Source organism: Copidosoma floridanum, unplaced genomic scaffold, assembly GCF_036245765.1.
Source record: "Copidosoma floridanum isolate Cflo_tuat_1 unplaced genomic scaffold, Cflo_Japanese_pri ptg000020l, whole genome shotgun sequence".
NCBI lineage: Eukaryota > Metazoa > Arthropoda > Insecta > Hymenoptera > Encyrtidae > Copidosoma > Copidosoma floridanum.
This window is the reverse complement of record NW_028321897.1, coordinates 32,181,351-32,201,544: the sequence shown is the minus strand read 5'-3', so window position 1 is coordinate 32,201,544 and position 20,194 is coordinate 32,181,351. Positions and strand designations below refer to the sequence as shown.

Sequence of the window (20,194 nt, the reverse complement as noted above, 5' to 3'; positions counted from 1 at the left end):
ATATAGATTTCATACCTATCTGCCACAGCAGAAGATGTACCACAGCTGTAAACTTGATTGCAAACTGCATAGACAGCCTCCTCATCGCTTGGTAAGTAAGGTCGAATTGCGTAGATTTTACTGGTGGGCACTTCAGGTGCTTTATATACAAATAAATCGTTTCCACTGTCAACAGGTATCAATCTCTAAAAAATAAACGTGTTACCCATTTTAGTTAATAATGCAAAAGCCAGCCGTTTGTTCTAGTAAATTATATCAAAGCTTTCAGTTAAGACAGTAATATTCTGAAATACGTTGAGATTTAAATCTATAGTAAGTAAAGAAGTAACAGTTAATACAAACTTTTTTCTCAGTCTGTCAATGGTTATAGTTGGTAGAAAATAATGTTAATTATTTAAAGGAAGTTTACGTCTTAACAAAAGTTCATGTTGTTACTTTCTGATAAATAATTGTACCATAATCATGATGTTGATTCGTTTGTATCTGCCAAACGAAAAGCATATTTTAATTAAATGAATACGAAAATTGCTTGACTCACGATTAGTTACATAGTAATACGTGGTTCTTTGAACTATGGTAAAAAATTTCTGATGTAATTTTTTATTTTGTGAGTGTTGTTGCTATCTACCTCTTGTAAAAAAAAAATTAATTACACAGAACCAAAGTTAACTTTTTAAAAAATGGATCAAATTTTTGTCACATTAATTCTAGCAAAATTTTTAAAGCCATTTAGTGTCACTTAAAGTGTAGAAAAGTAATCCCAGAGCAAATTAAACTTAGGCATAACTTAAAATTCCAGCCTTAATTTTATATTCTCTTGAGGTGGCACTTCCACATTTTTATTTTAGTATAAATTCTGTATATAACTATTTCAAAATTTTTTGAAATAATTAACAAATAGTGACACTTGTACAAATATGTAGAAGGTTTAATCTGCAAATAATGTATGTTCATCTATAAGAAAATTTGATACCATACATTTTATTTGCAATTAATTTATCTTATAATAATAATAGTACCTGTAAATCTGCAGTAAGGCCACCTCGGAAAACCCACGGTTCTTGGTCACCACTCATGAAGGTTTCTTTCCAGCCGTTTGAAAACCCTACCTCGTTCAAATGAAATACATTTAATAAATTGACCACTAAAATTTTTCGTAATCTTCTAAAATATCAAAATAACTGTTGCAGCCAATTTTTATAGAATATCGTGAGCAAAGTTTAAATAACTAAAGATTTTATACATATTTTTTTCACTCATGATTAGTTTCTTATTCTTTTTGGAGTGTTTCAGTGAAAATATAATATAGTAAACACGTGATATTTAAAATTTTAGTCAGGAATTTTAGATTTTTCAGTTTTTTTTTTATTTACTCATTTTTTTATTGTTGTTCGATACATTAACTTCTCAGTCAAAAAAAGCGCGAGCTCCAAATTGTCTTAAAAAAATTTTTAATTCACAATTACTTTCAAAAAAACGTTTACTTAAAAGTACTTTAAAAAAGTGCTAACTAAAATTTCCTTTAAAAATGTGTCAACTCCGATTCAAGTTAATGAAAATGCTAGAAGGAAACTAGAAGGAATTTTTTTTGCTTTATATTTTGTAGTAACAGAAGGGTCAGTTTTATTTGGTATTAAAGTAAAAACTAAAAAGACACAGGCTTTTAGTCATCAGATCAATCGTGGGGACATACGAAAAATTTAATTTTATCAGAACAAGCAGTTATTTATGGCGAAAAAAATGACTAAAACATTCATTAAAATTAATTTTATCGTAATACTATATGCAAATAACTGCTCGTTCTAATAATTTAATTAAGTACGTTTACTTCTGCAACATATGTAATTACTAAAAGGAAAGAAAAAGACTACTACTACACAATTTGAGAAAAAAGCCTTCAAGTTAGAACTTTCTTTAATCTAAATCTCAGTTGCCACTTTCTTGAGTGCAATTACGAGGTCACCCTTTTTTGGATCAAGACGTAAACATGTTTTAGATGATTAAAAAAAAATTAAGTTTTTGTAAATTTCGAGATGTGCACATTTTACAACTTTATGAATTGTTTGAGTAGTTTCTTCATGAAAAAATATAACTTATATTATTTTTAATTCTTGAAAAAACGAAACTAAAAGACGTAAAAAGATCATTGTACAAAAACTGCACTATCTGATGCTCTTCCAGTTAAAAACGACATATTGGATTATTTTATATCAGTTTTTTTTTTTTTTTTTTTTTTTTCATACTGCATACTGCTTTTTTCTTAATGCATTTTTAGAATCCTATCTTAAAAAAATGATGGGTCACGTGATGAAGCCTGTTTATTCGTCGCGTGATTGGCTGAGACTGATCAAGCCCGGGTAGATTTGAAAATGAGATTTTGAAAAATTAGTGAAGTCATTTTAATTTGTAAGTTGATAAATGTTACAATATAACGTGTTACGACAAATATATAATTATTGTATTTTTCTTTAAAAATACAGAAAATAAATGTTTGATTAAACTTTGGGGGTTGGCGCGTGGAGCGCAGCCCCCTAATAAAGTTAAAAAACTGATTGCATTGGCGTAAAATGGGAAAAACAAGCTGGAGTGTAACTAACATAGAGTACCAATTTCAAACATTCTACTTTAGTGGTATATAGAGCTAATGTGTTAATCTTTTTTTTTTTTTTTTTATTTTTTTTACTGATATGGAGAGTCCATTCCGTTACTTCAGCTTTGATGCTTGAATTCGACTGTTTAGTGTTGTGAAGTAGTAAAGTACGTTACCGGTAGCTTAACTTGTGAAACAAAAAATAAATCTCTCAACTACTTTTATTTCTAATACGAATCATCACCAGAAAATAACGGACATTATTGTGCTCAGCAGCGATATAGTTTTTTTTGTACTTACACTTTAGATTCTGTAATTACTTTCGTTTTATGTCATAAATAATCATAAGCATTTTAACTATGTGGTTCAAAAACAGTTATCAGTGTCCACCATTAAATTTTTTTACGTGTCGAAACTTGAATACAACTGGAAACAATAAAATTGTAGTGAAATTTTACACTATTGAATTCGTGAGTAGCAGTAGAATGTATAGACACAGATAGTAAGTATATATTGAAAATTTAATTGCTACGCTAAATTTTCTTTTGGAAATTTAGAGCCACAATATTATGTACGTTACTGTGATAATTAGACGGCTATTCCGGTTGAAAATTTTGCTGACCTCATATGACCTACATACAATTACCCCAAAAATTCTACATGTTAAATTCGTTTTGCGCATAAAAGTATGTGGATTTTAGTGACAACTACTGTTTTTAAAATCTAACTATAATGATACTTTATAAAAAGTTGATTAAAATGTGTACTAGGTGATCTATCTACGATAAAGCTACATAAACTATTGAATGTTTAAAAGTTTGTAATTAAGGAGAAGACATAAAAGGTATAAAGATGCCAGTAAGATCAAGGTAAGACTAGTTTACCCTATCTCAAGTTATGACGTCAATGATGACGTCATTCCAGACATCGCAAAATACGTCATTCATGACGTCGTGAATGACATCACATTGACGTCAATATGACGTCATGTGCGACGTCGCAAAAGACGTACTCCACGACGTCTCAAAAGACGTCATTTACATAGGTTGTTGTTTAACAAAGGGCTGTTTGAAAGCATTTGATGGCCTTGTAGGTGCTACCATTAAGATGGTAACACTAAAACCGGGAGGTTCAAGTATTTTTTATAATAAAAAAAAATTTTTCTCAAATAGGGAAAAAACTTTCTAAATTCAAAAACTTTTCGAATCCCTCTGTTTTGGTGTTACCATCTTGATGGTAGCACCTACAAGGCCATTAAATGCTTTTAAACACCCCTTTGTTAAACAACAACCTATGTAAATGACGTCTTTTGAGACGTCGTGGAGTACGTCTTTATCGACATTGTAAATGACGTCATATTGACGTCAATATGATGTCATTTACGACGTCATGAATGACGTATTTTTCGATGTCACACATGCCGTCATGATTGACGTCATAACTTGAGATAGGGTAGGCTTGTGAAACTCGAGTGTAAAAGTCACAGTTTTTTTTCCATTTCTATTAAATTAAATTTGATCGCATAACTTTTGAGTTTGATTGTATTTAAATGTTAATAATGTTTGATTATTTAATGGTTGAATACCTTTACTATTACTATTAAACCCAGTTTAACTGCAAGTGTTCCATTTACGAAATCACAATCCATCAACTTGTGGTTAATAACTTTTTTTACCATGAGCATGAAGTCTGGCAAGCTTTTGCGCCTGTAGGCACATGTTGTGCCATATGATGGAAAAGTAATTAGATGTCACTACTGTATACTTTCCACCAAAAAAACACCAATCGCAACTTGAAAGGCATGATTAACGTATTTTTGAGCCCATAAAACAGAATCAGTGTTTTTATTATGTGAAAATAAAAATAATAAAGCAAGTTTTGAAACTAATACTTTAGTAGTAATATAATTTTAAGAATCTATACTCGATTTATTTACATTTAAGATTCATTAACTTAAAGTTTTTTATCATATATTACATGTTAAAGATGTGAAAAAAATTCGTCATACGGCAATCTATTAACATGATACATATACACCGTCTTGTGATAAGTTAAGTGTACAATCTTGACATAAAGACTATTGGAAATTATAACCATAAATTATCGGTTTCATAAATCTTTTGAGTAGAGTAAGAGTGAGCAAAAAACAATTATATATTCAAATCCTTTGTAGATGACTATTATTTTTTAAAATAAATATAAATTATACGATTAATTATTTTGGTATGTAAGAGTTGAAGTGGAGTATATTTGTTAAGTTATTATTCGGTAGGTGCCATACGCACAGTTAAAAATAGACGATTTCTAAATTCTCTTTCTTTAAAAATATGTGACAGAAGTGCATTTTTACTTTCACAAAAAAAAATTTTCAAATGAACTTCCCACGGTATTAAAACTCATGCCTTTGTGCATACAAGCCTAGCACCGTATCCACTTAGCTACACGCCATCTCTGATAAGAAGTTGCCTTTTACTGCATTTATGTTGTGGTTTGCAACTTATTTTTAAATGAAACTCATTTACTATTTTTTAACTGATTTGTTTTTAAATACTTAATTTATAATAGACATTAATACATTGTTTTGGTTGCAGATTTCCTATGTATGAATAAATTATTTAACCACCATAAATTTATTAATTTCAAAATAAATAATCAATTAATTATTTAATTTTATAATTTCGTTTCAAAATATTTTCAAGCTTAGATTTTCTTTATGTTTCTTTTTTTTCCATTATTGACCTACTCATACGAGTTTCCATGGATATATTATTTAATTTTCATTGAGTCTTATAATTTCAAATTTCTTTGTACTTGCAACTAAGGTAATTTTCTGAGTCAAGCTACATTTACTGACATGTAATACTACCCTGTTACAATGAAGCGGTACTGCAGGATGTTTGTCTAAGCCTTCTTTTGGATATATAGTATGGCTGTTGTATACGCAACTAAGAAAAAGTACTTGTGATCGTATAAAATAGAGACAAGCACGACGTTAGAGATTTTACTAGAGTAGGAAATTGTTTAAAAATAATTGATAGATTCGATGAAAGCTGGCCAGCCTGACTGAACTTCGTCCCATGGCTGTAGTTAGTAATTATCTTACTTACATAATACATTATTGTAATAGTTCAATTAATAGTATCATAATTATTTAAACTACCCTTAATATATTTCAACATTCATATATTGTTTGCTACACTGAGAAAAGTGGTGTTGGAAAAAGTGTTACGACGATAATAAAAATTACTTTATATTTTATAGGAAAGCTGAGACATACTCGCCATATTATAAAAATTTCAATGCCACATAGTAAAACCAGATTACAGTAAAATTTGCTATTCGACATAGTAATTTGTACTTGTACTGCTCAGAGAGAATTCTTATGTTAGTAAGTAATAGAAGAAATATATAAACATACACATTCATATTGCCCAGAGTATATGTATATATAAACACTCATTATGTATATATATACACACAACAGAAGATAACATATAAATATATAGATTTAGACAAATATAGATTTTTTTTCTTATAGTATAAAGATACTAATAAATATAAAACATATTTTCATTTTAAAAAGATCTGCAGCGACTGGGTTTGAACCTTCATCCTTGAGCTTCTGAGTCTGGCTCCGTAACCACTAGACTACGGGATATGATGTAAGCGCGAGTATGAATAAAGTACATGTGGGAACGTGCACTATTTATCATACACACAATAAAGTTGAAAAATCAAAGGGTTTTCTGTGGACCACGGTATCAACAACGGATAGTTAGTCGATTCAAAATTAATTGTCGGCATACGTCAATTTTTAACCCTGATAAATCAAGTAATATGTTTCTCTTAATATTTACATTTGTATAACCTCAAATTTGAAACTCAATAGGCGTATATACCTATAGATATCGTACGAAATTACTTTCGAACATAGTAATTTTTACTATACTGAATAGCAATGCAGTGGAATGAGAAATTTTACTTGTGGTAAGTTTTGAAACGATTACAATAAAATTTACTATGTTGTATAGCAAAAATTGTGATAGTACACAGTATGTTAGACATAGTAATTTTTATTATGCCGTGAAATAATTTTTGTAGGGCTACTGCATAATAGAAATTATTTAAAATATAATAAAAATTATTTTAAACGTAGTAATTTTGCATCATCAGGTGAGTATAGCTCAGCTTTTCTAAAAATACAGTAATTTTAAGTACAGTTATAATACTTTTTTTAACACTACTTTTCTCAGTTTATAGAAGTATAACTCCATACTTTTGTAATAAAACAGCCAATAACTTCTGATTTTAATGTTATTTGGCTTTTTAATTTTAAGTGCACAAAAAATATTTAGTTAATACACGAATAATAATATATTTTACACATTGTGACATTAACAGAAAACAATTTTTTGATTTTTTTTAATGATTATTGGGTTGTATAATACACTTGCCAGTTGCTACGAAAAGATATGAAAAGTAATAAAACTTTTAGACTTCTGTAAGACTTCAACAATAAAGAGTGAACTTTTTTAGAATTCAAAAGTGATAAGAAAAATTTAATATACATTCATCAAACTACTTGGAATGAAGCTTCGATAAGTCCAGAAAAAACATTGGAAATAATTGAAAAAACTTAAAGAGATTCATGTTATACAGAAATATACTCAAAAAATAATCAACTGTTTTAAGAGAAGATTTTCTTTTAATTCTGTCATTAGAAAGATTAACAGAAGCATGATGATTGATAATTTTATTAACGCATTTTCAGACAGCTAAAACAGAAGGCACTTTAATGCATCATTCTATGGTTCCAGTTTTTCCTGAAAAATTGGACGCCAAGTGATTCTCATAGCATGGAAAAAAAATTATTGTAAAAATTTTTGAATAAACCAAAACTGTACACGTATAGTATAGTATAGTTTGATGTAGTATAAATGTGACTGAATATTTAGCAATACTACTGAGAATAAAGTACTTATTGACTAATAATATTGTATTAAAATCCTTATGGATAAGAGTATTTAATTGCTACAATAATGTTTTTATTCATTGATTATTTAAATTTATTTATGCATTAATTTTCTTTGCTAATCAATATTATTTGAGTGAAAATGTCAAATAATAATCTATATGACAAGAAAAACGATAAGAAGCAAGAAAATAAGGCGTGCAATAAAATCCGCGTGCTAATAAGACGTACCGCACTACGTAGTTTGATTTATTTCCAATAACAATAACTGTTTCCCCAGTAAAAACAAAATATTTTCGATAGAAAATTTGACGTATAATACGATAGTAACATTAAAAACTAGCTACGAGGGGGGACAATTGTTGCAAATCGATTTAAACATTTTAACTGTATATAACAATTAAAATTTGTTTGTAATTATTTGTAAAATATTTTTTCATTACTGTTCATTTTTTTACCTTTAAAATGGAAGAAAAATTCTAGCTGGAATAGAAGCAGAGTTATGAATTATTAAAGGTTAGTTTCTAAGACAAAAATGATTAAATTCTTAAATTTCTTGTGGCTTCTACTTTCCGTAGAATTGAATTAACAAAAAAAAATAAAAACGTTTTCCTTTTTTTTCGATATAAAACATGTATAAAAAATTTCATCTGAATCGACGATGTGAAGGTCAATTTTTGTTAAAAATTTGTCCGGTTTGTAAAAGAACATCCCATATGTAGGTATATCCATATAAATAAAATAATTGTTAGCGTTGCTGCATACTTGCACCCTCCTCATATCTTTGACCTCCCCAGCTAACTGTGATAAACATCCTTAATTTAAAAAATCACCGTACTCACACATAAAAAATTGTAAAAGAATAAGATGCAATAAAAATTAATTAACGTATTTACATAACCTGGCGTGAGTAAGCCATTATTAAAAAGAGATAAAAATTATGAAATTTAAAAAAAATTTTTAAAGAAAATAAAACAATTGTAAAACTAATCATTCATTCATTTATTTTAGAACAAACAAACTGTGAAAATAATTTATTGATGTATATAATGTAAAAACAAATTGATTCATCAATAGTTACAGATGATCCAATGAAAAATAAATTCAGACCACACTAAAAAAAAGTAAAAAGTATTCTTCTTTCAGAGACAGCTTGCGGTTAAGTGGATATCATGCTCAGCTGATGTACAAGAGCTAGTTACTTCAAGCCTAGTTTTTTTTTTTTTTTTTTTTTTGTTTTTTATATATGAACGAATTGAATAAAGGTACTAACATTAAGAATTTACTTTTGTCATTTTACTGTTTGTCTGCAGGGCTAAAAGTGGATGTAAGAATTCCTTTTAATCACGTCTTTTTCAAGAGAGATGATTTTAGAGTTGTTGAATAACTCCTTTGCATAACGTGCTCATGAAAATATAACTTTAAATAAAAAAAAAATTTTTTTTTAAATTACGCATAATACGAGATTCAGAAATTTTTTAAAGATATGATTGCTGAATAAATCGATGATTTTATTTTTTTGTGACATTTTGTATCGGACATTTTTAATTTTCAAAAAAAAACAAACATTAGTTTGAGCTTGAGTGACCCCAAAGCATTATAAATACAAATTTTTTTTTAACTTAAATTGAATTTACATCTTTTGACCGCTATTTTGCATTGAATGTTTTAAATTTTAAATCTTAACATAAATTTGCAACTAGCAACCCAAAAAACTATTCGATACATTTTTTTTCAATTGCAGTTTTATGATTTTTTGCGGCTATTTAGTATCCGCTACTTTTAGTTTGCAAAAACAACCAAGTATTGTGTGAAAAATTTTATTAACTGTTAGTAAAAGAAGAAAAAAAATTCCAAACATCTGGATAGGTGATTTCTTTGCTATGGCTTTATCTAACGCCTGATGGGTATTTGTCAAAAAAGCCCTCATTGTCAAAACACGACGTGAGCGGTTTAGCCACTACGGACTCTAGAAGCTTTAAAGACGTGCTAAAGGCAACAATCGGACAAAAATCGTTTCATACTGTGGGCGATTTTACTAGTAAAAGTGGTCTAGTAACTGCTTGCTTTTAAGACTTATGACTGGAATAACACGTCAAAGATATGCAGAAGCATCAGAAATACCACCTGCTAAATGACAGTTATAAAACCTACCACATTTGACGTGGATCAGGCTTATGCGTGGAGTAGCGACTCCATATTGACATGGGAGAAGTAAAAAGTAGTGTCGACATTCAAGGTATTTCCTGCAGTATCAAATTAGGCTGTAACTGCGAAGCTTCCAACAAAAAAAACTGTCTTGCCTGTCTACGAATAAGGTAAAGTCACATATCATGGAAAGTCTTCTTTTAATGTGGGTCGTATTATGAAAATACTATTTAAATATTTATTTGATATGATTAAAAGACCAAACTTCTTCATAGAAAAAATTGTGTACGCTAGCTTGTATACACAAACATTGAATACTACACCATAAAATTGCTGATTCAATTTATAAAGATTAAAAGTAAAAGCCAAGGAAATTCCTTTTAAAAATTTGAATGTAGTGATGCTAAACTTTGAAAAATCAGTGAATTTTTTGATTTCTTAAAAGTTGAAGTATAATTACATCAAAAGATCCTAAAGGTAAACAATCTTTTATTAACGTGAAAACATTAAAAATTTCATATTTATACGCAAAATCGTTTGATAAATTTTTTCTTGCATAAAAAATAAGTATTTCATGATACGTTATCTATGTATGATAAAGTTTCGGTTTATAACACATACAACATTAAAATAATAGGTTTATCATGATAAAGTATAGCTATTTTAACGAAAAAAAGTTGAACGAGCATGTTTAATTTTATTAGTGTTTTGTTTGGAATAAAGTGTTACAAACATAATAAACGTTTGTAACTACCGATGTTAGTCTTCTACTAAATATCATTTTATTTCTACTTCTACGAAACTCTCTTTTGCTAAACATTATTTTGATCGAAAATAGCAATTTTTTCTACAAAACAAAAAATCGCAACGAATTACGGTTTTAAGGAGCATTCGACAAAGTCACGAAATAGTAAGTTTATTATGTAATATTTATCACGATTAAAATCGATTAATGTTCAACATAAACTAAAAATTGTATTGATGTTTTGTGTCAATATCTTTATTAAATTTTGGAAACTAACTTCAATGATATTATATTTGTGAACTAGATACGAGTATTTTTTATGACAGTAAATTAAGAGAAAGCTAATGCATTAATCAGATAATATTTATAAGCTGTTAAAAGTGAAAATATAGTTGTTCAAGTTCACCCTTAAAACAATTATTAATTGCACAGTAGTCTAAACGTAAGAACAGCATTTTATAATAAAAGCGTAAAGTTTTCTACCTTTTTTAATCGCAAGATTTCTTTAATTGATTGTATTTTAATGTTTTGTAACAATGTAAATATTCAACAAGAACTTAGTGAATCCAATACTACTTGAACTTTTATCATAAGTGTAACCAAAAATTTTTTTTTCGCAGACAAAAAATGGCTGAAATACATTTTAATAATATAAGACGTCCAATGACAGTAGGTTAATGATTAAAATAACGTCCAATTGTGGTACTGTCAAATTTTGTATTTATTGAAAAACAAAACGACGTTTCGGCCGTTTGGACAATGTCCCGGCCCTTATCAGGTACAAAAATCTATGAGTAATGAAAAATTCTTTACAATACAAATTTTGATAAATATAATAAACGCAAATTAAGTAAAGTGTATAATATACCTCTGACTCTTACGAAGGAGTTGTAAAATAGTTATGTAGTCAGAGTTTTAAGTTTTGTTGCTTTTATAACCTGTACATATACAAATAACACAATATAAGCACACAATACAATCAAATAAGAATCGCAAGCAGTTCCTTGTAAGACATACGCAAACAGATCATGTTTTCCTAATACCATAAATGAAAGGGGCCCTCAAATCATGTACGTAGAGTTAGCCTCCTTTTTTAATTGACTTAACGAGAGAATTGTAACAATTTTTTAAATTTTCTGTATCTTGTTGTCTATTAATATTATTATTGAAATAATTTATATTTAACATTTCGGAAAACAGGCGCTTTTTATAATTTTGTTCTGTGCCCAAAATTTTTACTTTATCGAAATTAAAGTTGCGTGTAAATTCAATGCTATGTTGTGATAGTACAGATGTATCCTTTTTTTTCTCTATGTCTCTTTAATGTTCTCTATGTCTCTGTTATGTTCTGCCATTCTTAATTTTAAAGCTCTCGATGTTCGACCGACATAACAGCAGTTGCAATTCGCACATAGTATGTGGTAAACGACATTTTTTTTTGAGTGGCTCGGTTACATCTTTTTCAAGTGAAAAGATCAAATTCAATTTATTGTTTAAACTGTATACAAAACTAATGTGAAGCTTCTTACAAAAATATTTGATAGGACCGTGCAAGTGGAGAATATACGGTAATGATAAGATTACTTTATAATTGTTTATTTTTATAATTTATTAATTATAATTGTTTCTATTGCAAATGTCAATCATGTTCATGTTTTTTAAGGTATTTACTCTTTTGTTTAAAAATTTATCAATAATTTTTTGAGGATAGTTGTTAGCTTATAAAAATTTATTGATTACTTTTAAATTATCGTTATGAAATTGAGTGTCTGCTAACTTAATGGAAAAGGCCACTAATGTGTTAATGATATCTATTTTATGTTGTATTGGATGGTGGGAGAGAAAATTCAAGTATCGGCCTGAATGTGTGGGTTTTTGGTACCAATTAGTTAGCACTGTGTTATTTTCTTGAATAATAATTCTAAATCTAAGAAACTAATGCTGTTGTTGTTGCATGTCTCAACAGTGAATTTGAATTCCGCACAATAGCTATTAAAAATGTTTTTAGTATAATTAATATATTTAGTAGGCACACATATGAGAATATCATCCACATACCGCACATACAGTGGAACATCAAAACAACTTCTCTAAGCATGAAATTTCAAGTAAACGCATTACAAGATCACACAGAACTGGACTACAGGGACTGCCCATTGGAGAGCCAAAAATTTGATCATAAAATTTGTTGTTGAAATGGAAAAATGTTGAATTTAAAATCAAAGATACACCTGTGCAAAATTCATTGAGAGAAACATTGATTTTACCATTCAAAAATCTCCAAAAATGTCTTATTGCATTTATGATTAAAGTTTTACTAGTATAAGTAAACAAACTCACAACATCTAGACTAGTCAGAGTGTAACCAGGTAAAATGATAATATCTTTTAATTTATTCTTCAACTCATAACTATTTTTTTCGTATGATTTTGCCAGTGGAATATTCTTAATTAAAAAATCAGAAAGAAATTTTGAAAAATTACAAGTAGGTGGATTCAGTGTCGAGACAATGATACGGATAGAAAAGTCTTTTTTGTGTATTTTTATTAGTCCGTAGCATTTAGATAAGTTTTTTTTGTGAATATCGATATTAAACTCTTTAATTCATTAAAAGTACCGTATTGATCCCACTTGCTTACAAAATTTTTTGTATCTTTAATTAATTGCTTTAAAGGATTATTTTCTAGCTGTAAATAATATTTATTATCACTTAATAATTCTTCTACTTTATCAATGTAAGTTTCTTTGTCAATGACAACAGTGATATAACCTTTGCCTGCTTCAGTAATTAAAATGTGTTAATTCTTTTTAAGAAATACTTGTGTTCGATTTAAATTGTCTTGGAGAATTCCATCATTTAAAGAAAGACGAGTAGATACATTGTGTCTATTGTTACCAATAATGTTAAGTAGTTCTTTTCTGACAGTCTCAAATTCTCCCGAATATTTTAATGAATGTTCGACATTCTTGAAAAGTTGAAAATAATCACATTTATTAACATTAGCAACAAAATTAAATTTATCGCCCAACTCTAATATGCTTGAGACACAATCCGTTAGCGGTGTGTTAGAAAGTTAACATAGCCAGTTTTCTTTTATTTCACTTATGCCTTCATTGCTGACAAATGCAGGGCACCGAACCAGGCCAGGGTCACTGACACTTTTAGTTGGAAGTGTATCGTATATACCTTCGCGCTCGGATTCTTCATGTGAGAAAAGGGCATTGAACTTTTTTTCTAATTTAGGAACGATATTGGCGAAAAATGCTATTTAATTTAAATTCGTAATGATCAATAAATAAATTTATCATATTAGATTCATAGCCATCACTTAATATTTTTTCTTTAATTAATTCTATTTTATTTCTTAGAAAATTGGTTTTTGTGTACGAGTCCGAAATTTCATTATTTAAAATTATTTTGTTTAATTTAGAAATAGCTAATTTATGTTTCATATTCGATCGGAAACTAAAAAAGGTAACAAAATTAAGCTTATTGGTACATTGTGTGATATGTCTTGGAAAAACGTTACAACTCTTACATTTAATTAAAAATTTTCGCTTTAATTCACCGCTTTACACTTCTTTCTGAATATAACTAAGCTTATACAAACTAAAACTTACATTTCTACTGAAACATGCACGTATGGAGTTAAGCACCCTTGAAAGCGATTCAAACTTCCTACTGGTAAAGATGGTTAGTAGTTGTTGCAATCTGGTGTTCTCCATGGCAGCACAGTGTAAAATCCAACACAAATGAAATCCATTTTATTATAGGGTACTTTACCTTATTGAGAGGCTGGTGTCTGATTTATAACACAGTTACGATCCAAGATAATCGAGCGCTTTCCATAATGTCCATAAATCCCCACACTAATTAGAAAAAAATACGCAAAGGAGCATCGGTAACCATTCGCTTCACTTTATTCTTTGACTTGCAATACTTCAATTTATTGGATGTATCTATTGAGCCTTCATCTTATATATATTTATCTTATGTATACCCAGCCTGCATCATCTGTTAACCCAACGATATGATTTCTAACGTAAGTTCAGACGGCTCTACGCTTTTCTTCAAAATGGGGACGCGTTAACGTGTCTGACTCACAGGCTGCTAGTATTATAATCGATTTTATGCGACATAATCTGTTTATCTTGCATTGTTCATAGGTCTAGCGTTTAGATAAATGAATCGAACAGTTGTTGAGTAATTGAGATTTCTGCTTATCTGATCTGATTTACAAGTACTGATATAAAGCGCTATTGAATTCATGCATTCATGCATTCACGCATTGCGTGTGTTAATTTACATAATTGTCAAATCGACAAGGACAATGCATAAATATTCTGTCCTTCATACAAATTGCTGTGAGTATATAAAAAAAATTTTTTTTGTCTCTACGCTGCATGTGGTTTTTTTTAACTGGATGTATATAAACAATTTTTATTTTTGCTACTTCAGCCTCGGGTACCGCTGGGACTTTTTTTGGAAAGCGAAGACGATACATCTCTTACATCTCTTAGCAAGAGCGTAGGATTTATCTTTGACTCATCACAGAATATGAAATCTGTTCCTGCAAGCTCCTATGATTCGCGCAAATAACTTCCGTCAACACCATCAGCTTAATTATTACTGGATTAATCTGAAGATGATTTAACCTCAGCTTATACCTAATCAAGGACAAGTTTAACAGGTTAATTGATTTTCATTCCCCTTTTTAAATAGTTTTTTATACAATATTTTGCTAATGATCTAAGTATTTCTACAGCTTTTGAAAAAAAATTAAGTTCAATTTTTTTAAAATAAAGTTTGTAGTCTTTCAAATTCAAGAAAGTTAAAAAGTTAGATTGCTAATTATTTAGCTGTATCAAGTTTCAAATATTCTGACAAAAGCTTCATTACTTAGTACTGACAGAAAGTAGTATAATTCGTGTTCAAGGGGTAAGTTGAAGAACGGTAGAACTATCAGACAATTAAAATGGCAATAATGGTTAATTATTGAACACTTTACAATTCATCGTAGTATTTTTTATTTTTCGGTAATGAACCCTTCAAAATCTCTTTCTCATTTCCAAAAACTAAAATCTTTACAAAAAAAACAGAATTTAGGTCTCTCAAAGCATTTCCAGAAAAAAAACCAATATATCACACTGTTCACATACTCTTTTCTGGTTAAAAAATGTGTATCAATTTTAAGCAATACATAAATGAAGCCTCATATTTAAAAAATCTAAAAAAATTTCGTCAAATGGCCATAAAGTTAAATTATGTCAAAAAATTAAAATTCTGTTATTTGTACCAGAAATTGACTTGTGTCTGGCAGCACGTGTTAACTCTAATATTTTCAAAGTCTTAGGATATGAATTTTAGTTTTTTGTATATCAAAAAGATTATAATGGGCACTTGATTGAAAAATTAAAATTGAGAATTTGAATGAAATCGTCAAACGCATAATTTTTTATTAATGTAACTATTATTTTACATATAATTGTAGTTTCATAATGTTAAAGTAAATTGCAATAAATTTTGATATCAGCAATCAAATAGACATGTGTAATAACACAAACACATTTAATTTATTGAGCTAGTCTCAAGCATTGTAATAAGTAGTTGTTTATCATATTTAAGTTACCAAAAGTAGGTACTACTTCGAAAAAGGTTTAGGTCTAGACAAGTCATTGGGGGGTTTTTACATAAAAAAATGGAACAGTCAGTTTGACTTTTCCACTTTTAACCTTCTTTTATGTACATCTATTGTAGAAACTTTTTAGCAGCTAAAAAGTGGCGCATTAAAGTGTAACTGTGCCATAACGATTTTTTTTGGTTTTTGGTTGTGTAATTTTTACTAAAGATTTTGAAGCACTACTTCAATGACATAAGTTATAAGTATGATACATATCTACCAAATGAGCTTCAAAAAATTTGAATCAATTATTTGAATGCTTATAAAAATCGAAAAACAGAGAAAAACGTGATTTTTTATTGAATTACTAATTTGAGAAGTAAAAACCCGAGACATACATAAGTTCAAAAAAAATCAATTTTGTAGTGAAGAATAAGTGGTTTTTCGGCATTTCAAATATTTATACTTTTGGAAAATATGCATTTATTTATTAAAAAAGTACTCTTTTGATAATTGCATAACTTATTTTTGAAATGGCACATCAAAACGTGTTTAGGCTTTTTTATTCTTAAAGACTTGTAACAACTTTCAATCATTCTTTTACAGCAAATCGGTTAAAGCAATGTAGGCAGTGCAAAATACATTATAAAGAAGCGCTTGGTTGCAAAATTGAATTTTATAAATAATTTTAACGATATCGATTCGGAAATTTTTCATTAGATAGGTGCAATTTTTATCTAAATTAAAACAAAAAATTTTTCTGTACGACTTGTAGAAGCTAAAATATATATGTATATATGGAACATTCCTGACGCTCTATTTAACAACATGTAGTACGACTTCCCTTTCTTTGAGTATAACCCCGGTTACATGGTGGTGGTAACAATCGGCTAAGAATATTATCTGTACCGAGGAAACTCTAAGATTAGGAACCAACACAAAAACAATGTTAGTGTTTATATGTCGGAAGGCGGGTTCGTTGCCCTGTGTAAAAGAGCGAAGTTGCTCAGATTGTCGATTATATAAAATATTTAAAATAATTTTTATCAAGTTTCAAAATTAATCTGTTGAATAATCAATTAATTCCTGCGCAATATACAGCAATTGTTTTTTGATTATTACGTTATTAAATTCTCATCGTTCCCTGAATATTCCCTTAATTTAATTAATTTAATAATTTAAAATCTTTTTTAACTTATTCAATATTTTTCTAATCTAATATCTTTTTCAATTTATTCCTGCCCCTTTTTGGGGTACAGATAATATTCTCAGTTTATATAAACGATTTCAAATCTTAATAGCTATTTTTTTAGTTTTTATCTTAAACTATTAAAAGAACTCGCAATCATACGTGGAGGGGAAGGTTTGCTTAAATAAGTACAATCAATTTATTTTTAATTATCTTATATTTATTCAATCATATGATTCTAAGGAAATTGTATCTTCAATTTCTACATGTATTAATTATATTTGAGTAATTGCTATTATTTACGTTAATAATGAAAAAAGGAAATATATAATATACTCGATAATTTAGAATTTACTTAAAATTTATCCGCCTTTTTAAAAGAAAATTTTATACAAATGACAATTTGAATTTTCCCTCCTTAATATCTCTGCTTAAACACGTTAGGTTAGACTAATACGAATTTTTATTACAACCACGGAAGGTTAATGTTAGGTAACTACCTATCCTACCAAGTCACGTAAGGTTAAGTCGTTCTCAGGGCCCTTGGGTGTCTTGAGCACTGCTCAAGTCGTCGACCCAGGAACTTCGCCTAAGAACGTGGTCGCTAACCCTAGTGCCTTGACTACTTGGGGATGCGTCGTCTCCACGCTTAAAGCGGTCGAGCACCGAAAGTCCAAGTAGAAACTGGTTAGTGGAAGTGTCACCTGTTGGTGGTGTACAAACTTACTTTTCAGCTATCGGCCTTCGTACTTCGTCTCTTTCTCTCCCTTTGTGCTCGTCGCGGTAATGTACCGGTGCACGGGAAAGTTCCAGGTCTGGGTGAGCAACGGATTTACCGCGTCCCAGGCTCACTGGAAGAGGACTTATTTTAACATTGCGCGCTGGTGCCTTTTATGCTAACGTTGTTTCTTTTTGAGTAGCAGGTTTTCCCTTCTTTGGGTGAACACGCTTTAGCGCTTTCTTAACGTACTAGACGCACATTCCCCGTGCGCGGCGTTCAAATTTGAATTTTCGTGTTTCAAATAGAAATGAAATATATGTAAAAAAAATGTGTACCGTTGAATTGTCTATTAGACGGATTTTTTATTAGAAGAAAATATAATAAATAGAAGAACATAAATATAAATGCAAAGCGTGTATTATAAATTCTAGGTGATGGAAGTGCCCCCTTGCAGTAGGGTTGAATTTGCAGTGATTATAGTTCTATACTTATATTTTGTGAGAATGTTATCATCAACGCATCGTGACGGCTGACATGATGGCGTAGTGCATATGAGCACCAGCCAGTGCTTGAATAAATGATCTCAGGCGTTCTAAATCATGCACGCAGACATAATCGTCATTATCTTGGCTTCCTGCAATCGTACAGAAAACTGTAGCCTATTAATTTAGGTAGCTGGACAAGATAAAACAAATATCATCTTGGATAAGAAGAAATGTATAAATAACACCTGTAAGCGCTTCATATGCTTGTAAACGTGTATTCAACCGTTCAAACATTCTTTAAATCAATTTAATTGAAAATTTTATAACAATAGTTGATGTATTACAAAATAATTTTTCCACCATTTAAAAACGCTTTTTATTGTATCTTGTGTCAAGATAACGCTGAAAACAAGTACAATAAAGTATATTTTATTAAGATCTATAAATTTTATATTAATGTCTTATTATATTATTTTTTGCTGTGTCCACGTTGATTGAACCAATTCGCCGTAAGAGTAGATGAAAGTACAAGTCTTTAAACATGAAAAAGTCTCAGCACGTTTTACTGTGCCATTTTAAATTAAAGTTATGCGATTGTTAAAAAAGTACCTTTTTAATAAATAAATGCATTTTTGCAAAAAATGTTAATATTTGGAATGCGAAAAAGAAATACTCATTCACTGCAAAATTAATATTCAGTGGGACGAGTCTTTCGGGTTTTTCTTTTTAAATTATAAATTGAATAAAAGCAGATTTTTGCAGTTTTTTTTAGATTTTTATGAATAACCAAATGACCGATTTAAATTTCCCGGATCTTGTTTGGTAGGTACGTTTAATACCTACAACTATTTTCATTAGAGTAGTGTTGTGAAATCTTTGGTATAAATTATGTAACCAAAAAACAAAGAAAAAGTCGTTCTTAACTTTCTTGCAAAATTAAACAATAATGCACCACTTTTCAGCTATTGAAAGTTGGTACAATAAATCTACGTATCAAAAGGTAAAAAATGGCGAACTCGAACTGACTTTCACAATTTTTTTTATAAATTAACCATCGAACCTGCTCCATTAGCTAGTTTAGTGAGGAACTAAGGGCAAATGACCCAATTTATTTGCAGCATCTTGCGCTATTAGAAAGGAGAACCTTTTTCTATTTTGTTACTTTTTTTAAAAATTATTTTTTCAGTTTTAATATCATTTGCTTGCATTAGTGCGGATGGTTCTAAAATTAGCACTAGTTACTGCGAACCCAATTACTGCCCAGGTATCTCCCATGAGCCCATGTTTAAGCCCAGACCCACTCACTGTTGATGGCTACGAAGTTTTGTAGGTTAGATACGTTGACAGTTATTTAGTTGAACAATTATGTATTTCATGACTTAAAATATGATTCTAGATATAATGTTAATAATATCCGAACGTGTTACAATGTCTGAGCACACGAATTTTCCGATCTATTTTTCTTACTTCGTATTATTGATAAGTACGCAGTAATTGGTACGCAGACTATACCCAGTGCACACAAGAATTGTGTACAATTTCGTTATGCAAAAATCTTTGTACACAAAATATTGCCTACATGCTAATGAATAACGATCACAAAGTATTTTATTAACACTTTTTTGCGCACAGTATTTGTGCCTAAATTAGCAGAGTCTGATTCACAGAGAATATCTAATCTAATAGGATGTGCACAAAACATACATTGATTTAGACACGAATA

General features: G+C 29.4%; 1 protein-coding gene across 5 annotated transcripts in view; it reads right to left on the bottom strand.

Annotated features, from left to right (window-relative positions):
* Oga (O-GlcNAcase) overlaps nucleotides 1–20,194 on the bottom strand; it is a 258,596-nt gene that overhangs the window by 26,442 nt on the left and 211,960 nt on the right. For all 5 annotated transcript variants that reach the window (XM_089593868.1, XM_089593869.1, XM_014348767.2 and 2 more), the window contains 2 exons: nucleotides 1,020–1,105; nucleotides 16–185 (listed from right to left, as the gene is read on the bottom strand). In XM_089593868.1, coding sequence (XP_089449994.1) covers nucleotides 16–185; nucleotides 1,020–1,105 — 256 coding nt within the window. The remainder of the gene's footprint in view (nucleotides 1–15; nucleotides 186–1,019; nucleotides 1,106–20,194) is intronic.